This window comes from Triturus cristatus, chromosome 1_2 (assembly GCF_964204655.1).
Source record: "Triturus cristatus chromosome 1_2, aTriCri1.1, whole genome shotgun sequence".
Taxonomy (NCBI): Eukaryota; Metazoa; Chordata; class Amphibia; order Caudata; family Salamandridae; genus Triturus; species Triturus cristatus.
The window spans coordinates 379775724-379791426 of NC_140580.1; the positions used below are offsets into that span (position 1 = coordinate 379775724).

General features: G+C 45.8%; 1 protein-coding gene across 2 annotated transcripts in view; it reads left to right on the forward strand.

Moving 5' to 3' along the window:
- The window catches only part of LOC146867392 (uncharacterized), a 171780-nt gene that overhangs the window by 45033 nt on the left and 111044 nt on the right, over nt 1–15703 (forward strand). For both annotated transcript variants that reach the window (XM_085605077.1, XM_085605083.1), the window contains exons 4-6: nt 1990–2106; nt 12750–12991; nt 15212–15377. In XM_085605077.1, the coding sequence (XP_085461203.1) occupies nt 1990–2106; nt 12750–12991; nt 15212–15377 (525 nt within the window). The remainder of the gene's footprint in view (nt 1–1989; nt 2107–12749; nt 12992–15211; nt 15378–15703) is intronic.

Consider the following 15703-nt stretch of genomic DNA (forward strand, 5'->3'; position numbering starts at 1 on the left):
AGAAATAGTGTTTTTTAAAATACATTGTTCATTTCAAAGCCAACTGTGTACGCAGCGTCACCTCTACAATCTCCCCTATGGCCGCGTTCTACTAATTTAAATTAAACAAATTTAAAAAAACAGTGATCTCCAAGGGGCAGGCAAGCAGTGTTATGGGAGGGATGAGGGGGTCAAGAGAGATATAGTGAGATTGAGTGTGAAGGGGTATTTTAAATTAAAAGAAAAAAAGCAAGCCTCTTTGCATAAAAGAGAAGTAACGTGAGTTGTAGAAAACAGGTTATATTTCTCTTCAGGCTCAGAGCTGTTATTCTGTAGCATGCTATCCCCAGAGGGAGAGGATGTGGCTCAGTGGTCAGAGCTGCCATCTCGGGAGCTAGGGACCAATGATGAGCCTCAGCATCGGCTCAACATTCTGATTCTTAGCAAATCACATAATCTCCTGCCCGGGATCTACTAATTTAAATTGAACAAAAAAAAAAAAAATACAGCGATCTCAGAGGATCAGTCAAGCAATTTTGGGGGTGGGGAGAGACGGCACAAGGAGATTAAGTACCAAGCAGTATTTTAAATTGAAAGAAAAAAACAAGCAGAACTCGGTGTAGGGGTAGGAACGGGCAAGCAGTGAGGGGTGAAGAGGTAGCCAAGGAGCGGGAGAGAGTCTTAGCAAATATGAAGAGCAGCTGTTCATAATTACGAGGAGCGGGAGCAAGCGTGGGCTTGAGTGAGTTCCTGAGTCTTACCGAAAAAAAGAGTGCTCAGACTGTAATCAATAACATGACGAGTAACACCACATATAGGAGGGGCAGTCCTCATGCGAGGTTACAAAAGAGAACAAGCATTGGCATAGCCAATAGGTCTCGCCTTTGGGACCTTACAAGTGTTTAGCCATGCAGCACATTATCCTGGGTGCATTGCTGCCACGGATTGAAGAGATATAAAATTACCACACACCAGGTTATGCAGTCTGATTCAGGAATACATGCTTGCCTGTGCCACCTGCTTCTTCTTCCTTGGTGGCGTTTCGGAAATAAAAGCAACAAACAGGATGGGGAGGTGGGGGTCAATTGAAAGCAACTAAGGAAGGGGAGGAGAGAACTGAAAGCAAAGTTGAGAGGATGAGGTGAATTGAAAGTAGCACTGGGCGGATCGAGGCTGGGGGGGGGGGGGGAGAATTGAAAACATGGTCCTTTGTAATAGCAGTTCCAGTAACCTCCACAGGAATCCACCCCCCCCCCCACTTCGATTTATGATAAACCAATGTACTCAAGTCTGCATCGAATGTTACATTAAGCTACATAAAGTAAATGTGCCAGTCCACTATGCTTGATTGTGCAAGTCTATATTGAGCAATAGGACACAGATATTTTTCACCAGAGGACATATACGTCTTTTTGTCCCATCAGCTTCTGTAGGGGAAGGAGAAGCAACTAAGTAAGTATTAGACTTTCATGGACCACTAGATGCCATCAGAAAAGAAGAAAGCGACCAAAATGATGCTGATGCATTCTTCTATCAGGTAATAATAAATTCGGGTATTTGGCAACCATGCACAATTTGCATGAGTCACTAGCTGGCAATAAATAATGCAGGCTTGAATGATCTAATCCCTCGCTCATGGGGCCTAAACAGAGAGCGAAGATACCTACATGAAAGGAGAGATGGAGTACATTGGAAGCAAGAGGTTCTCACATTTAAATCTTCCCGAAGCCTAGCTGGCCTTTGAACTATTTGCCTACCAGCTCAGTTCTAATTGCAGTGTAAGGCAATCAGCATCTGGGCGGGTGAACATATTGGCTACTTCTGTGAAAGGACAAAGTATTCCTTAGCAGAGCGTCATATGACCTACAGTGAGTGTCTCGCATTATTGTATAATCGTACCCGTATTTCTGCCCTTGGGTAGGATCTGATCTTTTTGCATTCCAAAAGGTACCAGGAATGGTCACTCATACATTGGGTCACAGTACATTTTATATCTTTCTTCTATTACAGTACTCAAGGCTCTCGAAGCAGTATGGTGTGGACATTTACCTTAAGAAGGAGTATTTACAGTTCACTGGATCGGCCAAGGAGCGAGGGGTGCTATACATGCTGACCACTCTCCAGCAGGTAGGGAGAATGCTACCTTAGTTGTGGGTGTAGGGCTGTTGCCTGAATGTGCTGGAAATAGAAATCAAAAGATGATGTAAATCTCTATTCAATTCCTAAGAGGCCAAGTGTGTGTCTTTATGTTAGAACATTAAAAGCCTGTACACCTCATTATTTCCCGATGGAACTTCTACAGCTAAGACAATGTCCCCTGTGCCTCTCCATGACTCACCAGTTTCAGGATTGACTCAGAATAGCCGAGGCACACATTACTCCACAATTATGGGAGGGATACCCTTCTAACCAAATGGGATAGGGTTAAAAACAGATTGAAACAAAAAAGGAACCCTTTTGTTAATCATGCTCTCACTACCAATAACATATTCCCATATATAGCATATATACAATATAAAATATTGCATTCATCTAAATCAATATTGTTTTATATAAAAAATGATTTTGATCTACACAATCACATAGGTGACAATGATTATTTTAAATACCATACTACACAAGGAAAAACAATATTCATCACAATGATTATTTTAAGTACCATAATAGACAAAGAAAAACAATATTTATCACAAGTTGACAACTTGTGATGAATATTGATTTTCTTTGTGTATTATGGTATTTAAAATAATCATTCTCACCTTTGTGATCGTGTAGATCAAAAATATTTATATAAAAGGTTTTTTTATTCACTTGTTAGAGAGATATTCATGTGATGATATTTATACACAGTATGAATAATGGTTTTAAAATGTCAGAATAAACACAATATCAATTTATATTAATGCAATATTGTATACAGTATGTTTTAATCATGATAGAAATTCCGGGGGCTTAGCCGAGCAGCCGAAGGAAATGGCCACTGGTTAACGCGACTCCAGAGCCCTTACCGCCAATCTTGTCATTTATCCTGATCCGAATATATCACCCCTGCAACGGTGGGATTCCGATCCCACACTAGCGCAACACCTGTGTCGGACGTTTTGCTGCCTGGTGGAGTGGAGACTCTGGCAGCAAGATGACGGTCCACCCTCGGCTGGCACCTTGAAGTGATCGTAGTAACGAGACCACAGTGCCGGAGAACCCGGGTCAGGGCCAGCTGGCGACAGGAACAGACCCCGGGGGAGGAAACTGCTAGGGAACAGCGCAGCCGATCCTCCGGTGGTTCCGCTCCATGCCGCTGCTTGCTGAGTCCCGGTCGACGCCCTAACTGACAGGTGGCCGGTCACAGCAGAAATCGAGACCCCGGTCTTGTGGGCCCAGGGGATTGCAGCGTTTGTCAAATGGAGACTAGCACAGCAGACAGCAGGGCATTGGTGAGAGGGCCCGTGCTGCTACTCTCTCTGCATTTGCTCGTCTGCCAGCGCCTCTAAGCGGCATTCCCCAGGACAGCTGCACTAGGGCTCGAGGTCCCTGCTCGGGCCTAGATGGCCCGGAACCTTCGCTGTTCCCCTGCGCGTGGCAATTCGACGGCCCACCCCACAGTAACTCAGCGGAGACATCCACATATTAGCCCGCATTTCCTGGTGGTTCCTGTGGAGCCAAGACTGTATCGGGCGGAAGAACGCCCACAGGTGTGGCAAACTTGGTCACAAGTGAGGCGGGCAGACACCCAGGAAGTGGCATCCTCAGACCCCATAATGAAAAGGTAGGCGAGCCGAGCACTGACCCCGGAGGAGAGTGGGACCGGGCATCTTGCACCCTGGGGGACCCGGGCGTCGGAAGCTTGGGGCACTGATTGCAGCAGCGACATCCCAACGGTGAGTGCACGACCCTGCCCCTGCCCTCCGGGGTACCTGGACAGACCTTGTCTTGACTAACAGCAACAGGGCAAATCGGCCCCCCATTGGATATTGGAGGTGCGGGAACTGGGCGGTGGACAGGGCGAGAGCGGCCCCCTCACGAGTACAGGGACTGTACCTGTTTGGCTCTGCACCTCGATCCCTTCCACTGCCTGCCCCTCCGGCACCACAAGGTTGGAGACCTAGGAAACCCGACAGGCCGGCAGGGAGCCATTCCTCCCTGAGCAGGCTGCGGCAGGTCCTGGGACCACCCGTAGATCTATTGACCAAATTCACGGCGCTCCATTGTCACGATGGCAAGAGGGAAGGGATCCAAGACGCCGGCACAGAATAAACTCTCCAAATTTGCTTGGTCTAACGCGAAAGACAGCAAGGATGCCGCTACTCAGGAGGGTGCCGACGGCCAGCAATACCCACCTCAGCAACAGGAACCAACGCTTCAGGACATCATGGCTGCCATTGCGGGAATTCAGACCTCCCTGAGAACTTGCATAGACACGGTGAACATCCCTCATCAGGGCTGGCCTCAGGAAAATGGACACCAGGGTGAAAGAGGTGGAGGAGGCCACAACCGTACTGGGTAAAGACACTGCCCTGCTTAAGATGCAAGTGGGCCAATTGCAGGACCAACAGAGCAAGATGGAGGCGCTACTCGACGATTATGAAGTTAGGGCACGTAGAAACAACGTACGTATCCTGGGCGTTCCGGAGCAGGCGGAGGAGCTGGCAGCTGGTCTGTTTGGTGAAAACCTGATACTGAAGCAGTTGCAACCTGCCGGACTCTCGAAGTACTTCTCCACTGAACACTCGCATCGAGTTCGCGGAGGTAGGCCTAGATCTGGGGCTCCCCCAAGGCCGATTAAAGAGCAAGTCTTCAACTTCCGTGATCGAGACATCATCCTCCAGGCATCATGCTCCAGCCCGCCGCTTAAACTGGACGACAGTGTGATCTCCTTTTTTCTGAACTTCACCACAAAAGTTCAAGCACAGCGCCGTAGTTTCTTGGCAGTAAAACAGGCACTGAGAGAGAAAGAGATAAAATATGCTATGCTCTTCCCGGCAAAACTCTGTATTGAGTCAGAAGGCAAGGTGTGGTTCTTCTCTTCCCCTGAAGACGCATGGGACTGGCTGGAGGGTTGGCATTGAGTGGAGAAGCAACGGAGGTCCTCGCTCTTCTAGAATGGACAGCAACACGATGCAGCGCTGTGGCTCGGATCGAAAAGAACTTGACCCTTCGACAGGTGACTGAATAAAAGACCTCTGTGGGACTGGAACAGACTTGGTTGTTGTAAAATGTGTTTACCGGGCCGGGGTCAAGGTCCGCGCGATATTATTAGATCATCTCCAATGGACCCCACCGGGCATGTCATTCACCACTACTAAAGTAAGGTGTTGAACTATCTCTAATTAGCAGCTTTCGTATGTAAGCTGGAGCCGGGGCTAGCTGAAGGTACCCCCTGTCAATGTTTTTAATATGATTCCATTCCTATGTAGGGCGGACGGGTAAAGCTGAATTAACGTTTCCTCTTCCATGAAGGGTGGGGCGACAAGCCCACTGCCTTGTTGGGGAGTGGGTAGTTGTAAATCCACTGGCATGGGGGCAGGGAGGGGGGATATTGGAGCAGATTTCGCACCAGAGAGTGCTCCCACCCAGCCCCAATACACATAAGCCTGTCTGGGAGGTTGTTATACCTCCCTGTGACAGGAAACCTATTGACCAGGCCTCCCCTGCTGGAGTTTCGGTCAGCAGCGGGAACCCAGACCCGTGTGCAGGGAAGCAGGGAGGGGCATTGTGAGGTTTGGCGTTCACAGTTGTTGAATGTTGTAGTTGTTGAATCGAAAAGACAAACTGACATATATGCAGAGGAAACGACAAGCTACACAGGGTCCAATAGGTACGCAGTGGGACAAAAGTGTTAAAATACTGAGTTGGAATATCAACAGGCTCAGGGATAAGGTCAAACGCAGCGCAATCCTACAGTATGTTAAACAGCAAGCCCCTGACATCATCCTACTCCAGGAAACACACTTGGTGGGTAACTCCTGTAGGGCGCTAAATAGGTGGGGCTACAAATTGATGGCGCATGCCGGCTTCACGATCAGCTCGAGAGGGGTTGGCATCATGGCAAAAAACTCCTTTCAGTTTTCTGTAGAGTCCACATGGACAGACGACCAGGGTTGATGTACTGGGGTCACGGGCAAATGGGAGGGGAGCACACTGACGCTCATGTCGGTGTATGTGCCACCTGGCCTCCAGAGCGAAACATTCAAAGACCTGGGCTCTCTCCTCCTCTCAATCCCAGAAGGTCTCCTGGTGGTTGGGGGCGACTTCAACGCAGTAGCATTGGGCACCCTAGACCGCCACCCTCCTCGTGAGATTGGGCAATCTTATAGATGGCTGTCTGACTTCATGGAGGCACTGGGGCTGATGGATGGGTGGAGAACATACAACACAGACAGAATCCAGCATACCTTTCACTCCAGTGCCCACCATAGTCTCTCCCGCATAGACAATATCCTAGTATCTGCCTCCCAGGTGGCTAATATTCAGGAAATCAAACATCTAGCAAGAGGAATCTTCGATCATTCCCCAGTGTGGGCGCAGATAGTCCTCAGCCTGGCAAGGGTGGGGAAAATTGCTCCTATTCATCCATGGTACCTCCGAGACCCTGGGGTCCGTAAGGCATTACTTGAAGCCATAGATAACTATTTCCAGGAAAATGAGTGGACTCCCCCCAGACCCTGTGGGAGGCATTTAAATCAGTCTTCCATGGTCAAGCATTATCACTAATCGCTGGGATGAAAATAGAAAGACAGAAAGAAATTGTAGAGGCTGAGAATTACATCCTCCGGCTGGAGGAAGAGTTAGAAGATGAGGTGACACACGCAAAACTGCACATACTGCAACTCAAACAAGACGATTACAAAGCACTAGCCACGGACAGGGCTAAAAGTCTGGGGAGGGGAAAGCGACCTGGGGGACAAAGCAGGGAAACTAATCGTGTGGCTTGACAAGAAGGAATGGGCTAGTAGACTGGTGCCAGAACTCATAGGTGTTGACGGCAGATCCCTCACTATCCCACAAGACATCTCAAATCAATTCGCCACTTACTACAGCGCTGTATACCGCACCACTGCGCCATTTCCCGAGGAAGACTCCCAGTCTCCAATACAAGATATAGCACTCTGCACCCTGTCGGAAAAAGACCGTCACTTCCTGGAGGGAGAGTTGACAAACGACAAAATAGTGCAAGCCATCAGGTCACTACACTCAGGAAAAGCCCTTGGCCCCAATGGCATCTCCATTCAGTTTTGTAAACTTAGACCTGAGAAACTAGCCTCACATCTGCAGGCCATGTTCGAAGAGAGCAAGGACCTGGGAATCCTACCAATGGACAGAGGATGGCTACACTGGTCGCTATTCATAAGAAGGGTAAACCGAAGACTGACTGTGCCTCTTATAGGCCGATTTCCCTACTCAATGCAGAACCAAAAATCCTCGCCAAACTCATTGCAAATCGCCTCATTAAGGTGATCGGCGACCTGGTCCATCCTGATCAGCGAGGCTTCATGGTAACCGAAACACTGCCTTGAACTTGCGCAGGGTGCATGGGGTGTTGGGGAGAGTAGCCGCGATTCAGGAAGCAGCAATAATCATGTAGTTAGATGCAACCATGGCATTCAATACCATCGAATGGCCATATCTCTTTGCAGTCCTTGCAAAACTGGGGTTTGGCCCGGGCTTCACTCAGTGGGTGCGGCTCCTATATTCGGATCCCCTGGCACAGGTTGTAGTTAACAATAAGAAATCGGACATATTCGGCCTGAGTCGGAGGACCCTTCAGGGATGCCCTCTCTCCCCTCTCCTCTTTGCCCTTGCATTGGAACCGCTTGCTACGTGGATTCGCAAAGACCCAGTGATATGAGGTCTGCGTTGGTACTCCGAGTGGGAGGACCGTATCTCTCTGTACGCAGATGATATCCTGCTGTACTTAGCCTCCCCAAATGCATCACTTGTCGTAGTTCTAGACATCTTGGCGATATTTGGGAGATACTCTGGGTTCTCAACTAATTGAAATAAGTCCCTCCTATACATCCTTAAAGGAAAGCCACCCATCCCACCACGGGGCTGCCCAATCCAAATTAACACAGTGGACTTTACTTACCTGGGTATCTTTGTCTCCCTGGATCAGACACTCCGTTTCAATCGCAACCTTCTTCCACCACTGCAAAGGTTGAAACGCGGCATTGCCAGCTGGAAAACACTTCCACTCTCACTTCTGGGTAAAGCAGCCCTCTTTAAAATGATGTCCCTGCTCCGCTTTCTGTATGCATTACAGAACTCCCTGGACCCCGTTCCAGCATCGTACTTTAAAGAAATCGAGGACCTGCAGCGGGACTTATTGTGGGATGGGAAACCCGGATAGCTTTGGCCAAACTCACACTGAACTGGTATGACGGGGGAATTAGTGTATGAAAAACAATGGGAGAGAAAGGGTTTTTTTGGGGGGTACTCCTATTCCCCTTGGACAAATATTTGGCAAACAAAAGAAGGAGCGCGCCCTCTGAGGTCAAATGATACCTCCAGGTTAAAGAGAGGTGTACTGAAAGGGACAATCCTTTAGTTTGGTTAAAGACCCCTCACTCACCAACCTAGTTGGTGACATGCTTCATCATCGGGGTCCCACCCAGAGGCCGAGTGCCATCTGGGTGTGCTGCGACACCTGATTACAGTGGAGCTGGTGTTATTTGTGTGTGCAAGTGATTGTAGTGTTTTAAAATTTGGTCAAGTTTTTAACTCTGTAAAAAATTATTTAATCATAGAGCACTTGATCAATGTTAAAAGAGTAAATGGGGATACCATGGACCTTGAGAGCTCACACGAACTGCAATAGCACGAATGTAGTATACTTAATCATGTGCCCATGTAAACTACAATACGTGGGTATGACAACCAGAAAAATCAAACAAAGAATCTGCGAGCACCGCAGCACAATCAGATGCAAGAAATCAATGACAAAACTAACGGAACATTTCCTAGTAAATGGCCATACAACCAACGATCTAAAATGGACTGTCATTGAACAGATTACAGCAGGAGAAAAATTACAGGAAAGACTTTTTGAAAAAGAACAACGCTGGGTGTACAGACTTTCCACTCATAAGAAAGGGCTGAACGATAATATCCCATGGAATTCAGTTCTTTCCAAGTAGATGACTTTCCCTTTGGCACAGACTTAACACCTATTCTATCTGAAAATCAGTTCTGTCTCCTTCAAAAATACTGGATCTACTGATATAAGTATGATAGATATGTTTATTTTTGTGTGGGTTATATCAGGATAAGTATGCCTGGTATTCACACCTACTATTACCTTTCTGTCCTTTAACCTGTAATCTGTGGGTTATATCAGGATAAGTATGCCTGGTATTCACACCTACTATTACCTTCCTGTCCTTTAACCTGTAATCTCCTGGTCCCCCTTGAGAGGACTACCTTCCATTCGTTCCTCAGCTAAATATTGACGCTCCGTTAATAAAACATCTGATGTTAACACTTTGCCTCTTCCGAGGTTTACCGCTTAATGCGTGTTTTTTCACATAGTCTATTTCGCCAATACACACCCCCCGTTTTGAGCCTATAACGCTCTTCCTACATTCCTTTCTTGATCGAACTTGGGCTGTCACCTACGCCTTCATCCATTGGGCCTTACATGTAAACAAATGTTGCTATTGGTTTAATTCCAACCAATCGCGTACAACCAGGAAGTATTTGACACGCCCCTCCGGTTCCTCTCCGCATCCCGGGCATTTCTCGGGACGCGGTGGCGGGACACGGTTGTAGGCGAAATAGCTGATCTACCTATTCACTATGTAAGTAGACAAATACTACTCGTGGGTGGGCACCACGCATCTTTTAGGATCGGTCATTCGGTCCACTTATGTTCTACGTTTTTCCCGGCAGATTGAAGGTGAATTTTCTGTCCGTGCTCTCGGCATTCTCGAGGCACTTTCTCCCCGCATTACCAGTAAGACCAACCTTGGTGTTACCTTTTCATGTTTCTCGCCCTCTGCACGGTTGTTTCAGGAGTGTTGTTATGTAGAGTATGCGAGTTAGTTGTAGCTTTTTTGAACCAGTAGTCGGTATAAATATAATACTGGCATGGTGTGTTTTCACTGGTGACGATTGACATTTGTGATTGTCACTTGATCACTCGTCGCTAGTTACGTGCACCACGCAAATTATCATGTGAGTGCACAGAATCACCAGTACGATCAATGGTGGATACACGGAGTGACAACACGAACGATTGATGTTAGTCACCTGATCATCACACCGCCATTCACGTGCACCCCGGTAAGCTACCGTGTGAATGCACTCTCTCACCTGTTGGATCAACAGTGTATGATTGGAGTAAGTTGTAGCGCACTTTTGATGGATGCAAGCTGGATTCCACAAATGGAGCACATACACACTATTTCACCATAATTTGGATGACTGGATTAGCCGATTAAACTTACAACCACGGCTTAGCATCACTTTTTAGTGATTGAGAGGTACCTGAAATTTATAATGCTTTACGGAATATAAATACAATGTATATTTCTTTTCTGTTTTCCTCCACAGGCTTATTCCCACTGGATTTTCAGTAGGAATTTTTTACTCCTAACCAAGGGCAGGGTACACCTTAGCGCGTGTATACCACCCTGGTTAGCACCATCACATCCGGTCCTGAAGAAAACCTGGAGACTTTTTCCACCAGGGTTGAAACATGTAGACCTCTTTTTATATATATGACCAACCACATATATATATTTTTTTCACTCACTTTACACTTTATTGCTAGATACCACGGGCCAATTTAACCCTATAGGGTATCCCCATTTACTCTTTTAACATTGATCAAGTGCTCTATGATTAAATAATTTTTTACAGAGTTAAAAACTTGACCAAATTTTAAAACACTACAATCACTTGCACACACAAATAACACCAGCTCCACTGTAATCAGGTGTCGCAGCACACCCAGATGGCACTCGGCCTCTGGGTGGGACCCCGATGATGAAGCATGTCACCAACTAGGTTGGTGAGTGAGGGGTCTTTAACCAAACTAAAGGATTGTCCCTTTCAGTACACCTCTCTTTAACCTGGGGGAATTAGTGTCCCAGACATGAAAAAATACTACTGGGCAGTTCACCTTGCCGCTATTAACCATGGCACTTACGGCCGCCTGACGATCCAGGATATGCCATGGATAGGTGGCTCCTACCAGGAGGGAACTACAATAGGGCACTCTATTCGAAACCCAAACGCTACTCCCTAGCCGGGCCGACCAAACACTCAGTCCAAGTGTGGCACACTGCAAACAAAACGTTGGGATGGGACCAAACGCTCAGGCTGGCAACCCCTTTATGGGGCTCAGAGAAGTTGGGTAACTTGTGGAAGACAGAAGGGTTCGATAAATAGGAACTCATTGGGATCTCTCAGATCAAGAATGTCTGGGTAAAAGGCGACATGACAGCGTTCACCTCCTTGCAAAAACAGCATGAACTAGCGGACTCGTAACGCTTCAGATACGCACAGATTCGCCACGCCCTACAATCGCATATCCTGACAGGTTCCTCCCCCCGGAATCCTCTCCACTTGAGGATCGGCTGCTGGACGGTCACCTGCCCAAAAATGCCATATCTCTAACATATAAGAAATTAATCAATAATATGGCTGACCCTCTCCGGCCACTCCGAGAAAAATGGGTGAGGGATGGCATTGAGCTCGATGATGAGGAGTGGCAAGAAGCGGTGTCCTCCCCAAGGGTGGTGGCAATCTCGTCTAGACTCCGAGACGACAATGCGGCCAAGAGGTCACATTCATACACATAATATGGGAATGCGATCACATACAAACATACTGACGTAAAATGCACAACATTCTCAGCAAAGTACTCACATTTGTCCTCCGTCCAGAAGCATGGAGATGCCTCCTGAACGTGTGGGAACCTACAGACCTTAATAACTATGCCAAACAGTGGGTCACATTGGGTTTAATGTTAGCAAAAAGAAATATCGCGCAAATGTGGGGAGCCCCGCAACCACCTATATTAGAGGCATGGAAAGCAGACTTAGACTGGTGTATGTATAGAGAAAAGACAGTCTATGTAGCACGGGGCTGCCCTAGAAAGTGGTCACAGTTATGGAGCCCCTGGAACATCTACCGAGGGAATATTTACAACCCACCACATAGTATTGATTTGGACGAGCCCCCTACCCCATAAAATGTCCTTACAGTGTACTGTTACGCAATATTGTCTGACAATGTATCTGCTACTCAGAAAGTGTAATTTGTTTCCTCTGTACTTAATATTCTATGTTGATGAACGCCTAATAAAAATAAATAAAATAGATAGTACTTCCGGATACATAAAGGTTTAATTATATTGAGTAAACTAGACATTTTTACATTAAACAGTGTTCAGTGATAAAACATTGTTCAGCGATAAGACAGTGTAGTGTTTGAATGTGAATGGTGGGTTTCCCTTAAACATTATACAGTATATATTGGCATATGTTATTGGTAGTGAGAGCGTGAGACACAAACCTGGATCCTTTTTTTTTTCAATCTGAGGCACACCTTAGCTATTCTTGAATATCACCTTGATTTCCAAAGCTAGTAAAAAAAACACTGATACCTACTTCCCACTTTATTGGTCTCAGAAGGAAGAAATTAGCCGTGGGATTGAATTCTATGGCCTGCATGTTGTGCATTTATCTCTACAGTGGCCCCTAAACTCAAAGGTCTATCCTACGAGCTATGATCAGCCTTCACAACTCAAAGTCTACTTGTCTTTTCAGGAGCAGCAGAGGAAAGGCGTGATAGTTTCATCGGACAACAGCTTTGCTGTGGCTGTGGCCTTTCACGCCTCAGAGCTGACCATACCCATTTTCATCATTGTGCCCACAAGTGTGCCTCCTGCACGGATGAAGATATGTCGAGATTACGGTGCCATGGTCATTTCATATGGCTCCACTGTCCAGGATTCCCGCAACCATGCCCGGAGATTGGCTCAGGAGAACGGATATCTGTTCATCGAGGAGTAAGTGTGTTACATGAATGTGTTCACCCAAAGAACAAGCTTTTCCACTCTCTTGTGCGCTATAAACAAACCCATCCATGTAGATGTATATATGTATGTCCACAAATCATGCAATAACTCAGCAAGATTGTGGAACACACTACCTTTAGAACTTAAGACCAAATCAAACCTGCTTGACTTCAGGAAAAGTTTAAAAACTTGAGTATTTAACCAGTAAACCATCCATCCTCTTGTGGACTCTTGTATGGGCTGCTGTTTATAGAGGATTAGCACCTAGACACCCCAAGGTATTAATTGAGCTCTACTCATTTTATTTTCATTTCATCCTTAGACATTATCAATTTTCTTATCCAGTCATTGGTTGCTTTCTTTAATTATTTGCCCACATTCAATCATTGTTTATTAGATTAAATATAGGTATGTCAATTCCCCTAACTCATAAAATTAGATAGCTAGACAAGAGCTTCAACAATATAAACATTTACAGTAATATTATATTTCTTAAGCAAGCAAAACATGTTTTTACAAAACTAAACCCTACCTTCTCAATTAAATTAGTGGACCAGTTTACTCCTCCATTTCACGTATTGATTTCAATAAACATTTCCAAGTTTTCATGCTAACTGCACCATAATAAAAAAAAAAGCAATATGAAAATAAATAACTGGTAACCTGCATTTTGCTCTTATATTGCTATTGTGAGGTTCTGGGAACATTTATAAACTAATCTGTCTCAGTCTTGAGGTTTGTGATGTATCCATAACCCCCAATGTCAGGTCCTTATTTCATGGTGCCATATTGCAACCTCTCTCTGCAAATGCAGGTACATACATATATATGTGAAACATTTATTTGAAATCTTTTGTGATGAAAGTTAAACCAAATAATTTTGTTAGCATAGTTTATGTATCATTTGGTTACATTCTTCGAACTAGTGATATCTATATTTTTTGTGTCTAACAAGGTACAGAGAACTTAAACTATAATATATACATAGCGAAAAAAATGTACGTTAATCCTTCAGAGGTGGGTGAACTGCCATGTTTTTGACAGCACATCGTCAGATAGCTCCACTGTCAAAAGGTCTTGACCCGCAGCCAGTCAGCCAGAGAACCACCAAGTCACAATAACTCATGTGCCACCCTATAAAGGGGAGTCATAATGACTGATGTGCCACCCTATACGAATATATACGTTTACATCACGGATTTTACTCCGCAATACAATCACAATGTGGTCGTTACAACGACCGTGTTGTTACCACGCAATACCATTACTACGCAAGTCATTACATCGACTTGCAGTAGATGGCGCCGTAACATTAGAAATGCATAATTTACTATTCCAACTCCAGCCTACGTAACAGTAGGGAAGGTGTTGGAATAGTAAACTATACTATTCCTTATGTTAGAGCGCCATCTACTGCAAGTTGATGTAATGACTTGCATAGTAATTGCACTGCGTGGTAACAACGCGGTCGTTGTAACAACGCGGTCGTTGTAACAACGGCCCTGTGATTGTTTGTGGAGTAAAATCCGCGATGTAAAGGTTGTTTCCCCCTAGACAGGGGAGGCTTTGATCATTGATTTCTCTTGCATGCTGCTGCCAAGTGAGGTAAGTAGGTGCTGGGCAGGAAAAGAGAAGAATATGCCTGGTATGAATGGAGAAATCTCAGTGCATGGCAGGGATATTGATTTTTATCTTCAATAAAATAAGCCACCTCCTGAGGATTGTTGACAAAAAACAAAATAAATGCTTAGTGGGCCACAATAACAGAGTACTGCCTGGAATTCAGGTTTACCAAAATGGCATCTTCAACACTAGAGGATGCAGTTTCGGCAACAATATCCCAGCCCGGCAGTTGGAATCTATAACTGGAGCAGGTGGTCCTCTAGCAAAGACAGACGCGTGGACCTCCTCCGGCTCAGTTGGCTAGCTGACCTCCCAGAAGGGTCGAAGGGAGCCGCTGTGTCCTTATATTTCAATCCACAAAAATAAAAAAAGGGGGTGTTTTGCAACCAAAAAATACTTACAAAAAAATTCCCGTGTCTTAGAAGTAACATCTAATCAACATTAATTCCCACCTTCCAAAAGTGCAATGTAAAATATTTCCTCTATAGTATTATGGATTACCCCCTGAAAGAGGCAGGTCTCCCTTCTTTCCTTTCATGGGCTCATTGTGTCCTTCCCTCATGCTGATTTGCCTTTTTCTTCTCCCAGGGAGGACACCCCTGAGTACCTGGCTGGGCTTGGCACTGTAGGACTGGAGATCTACGAGCAGGTACCGAAGCTCGACGCCGTGATCCTCCCAGCCGGCGGCCACAGTGGGCTTCTGGCGGGATCAGCTGCCGCAATCAAGCACCTCAACCCACATATCGATGTCATTGTAAGTCCCCCTCACATGTCTTGTGAGATAGAGTTGGATTGCGCTGTGCGGTAGTTGCATTTATATAGAGATCTGTACCATAGAAGAGTCTCCAAACCGTAGGGAGAGCTAGTCTTCTGTCTTACAAATGGAATAAATGTAGATTTCTGAAAAGATCCGAAGACCTATTCTAGGACATGTAGGTGGTACAAATACTCCAGAACTCTTCTTCCCTCTCTTTTCAGTCACCACATTGTTCATCTCTTCTTTTCAGAGTATTTCACTTCAGCATCATTAACACCAGGTTTGTGGTACTAACATTCAGCATTTTCTACTCTCCACTTCCA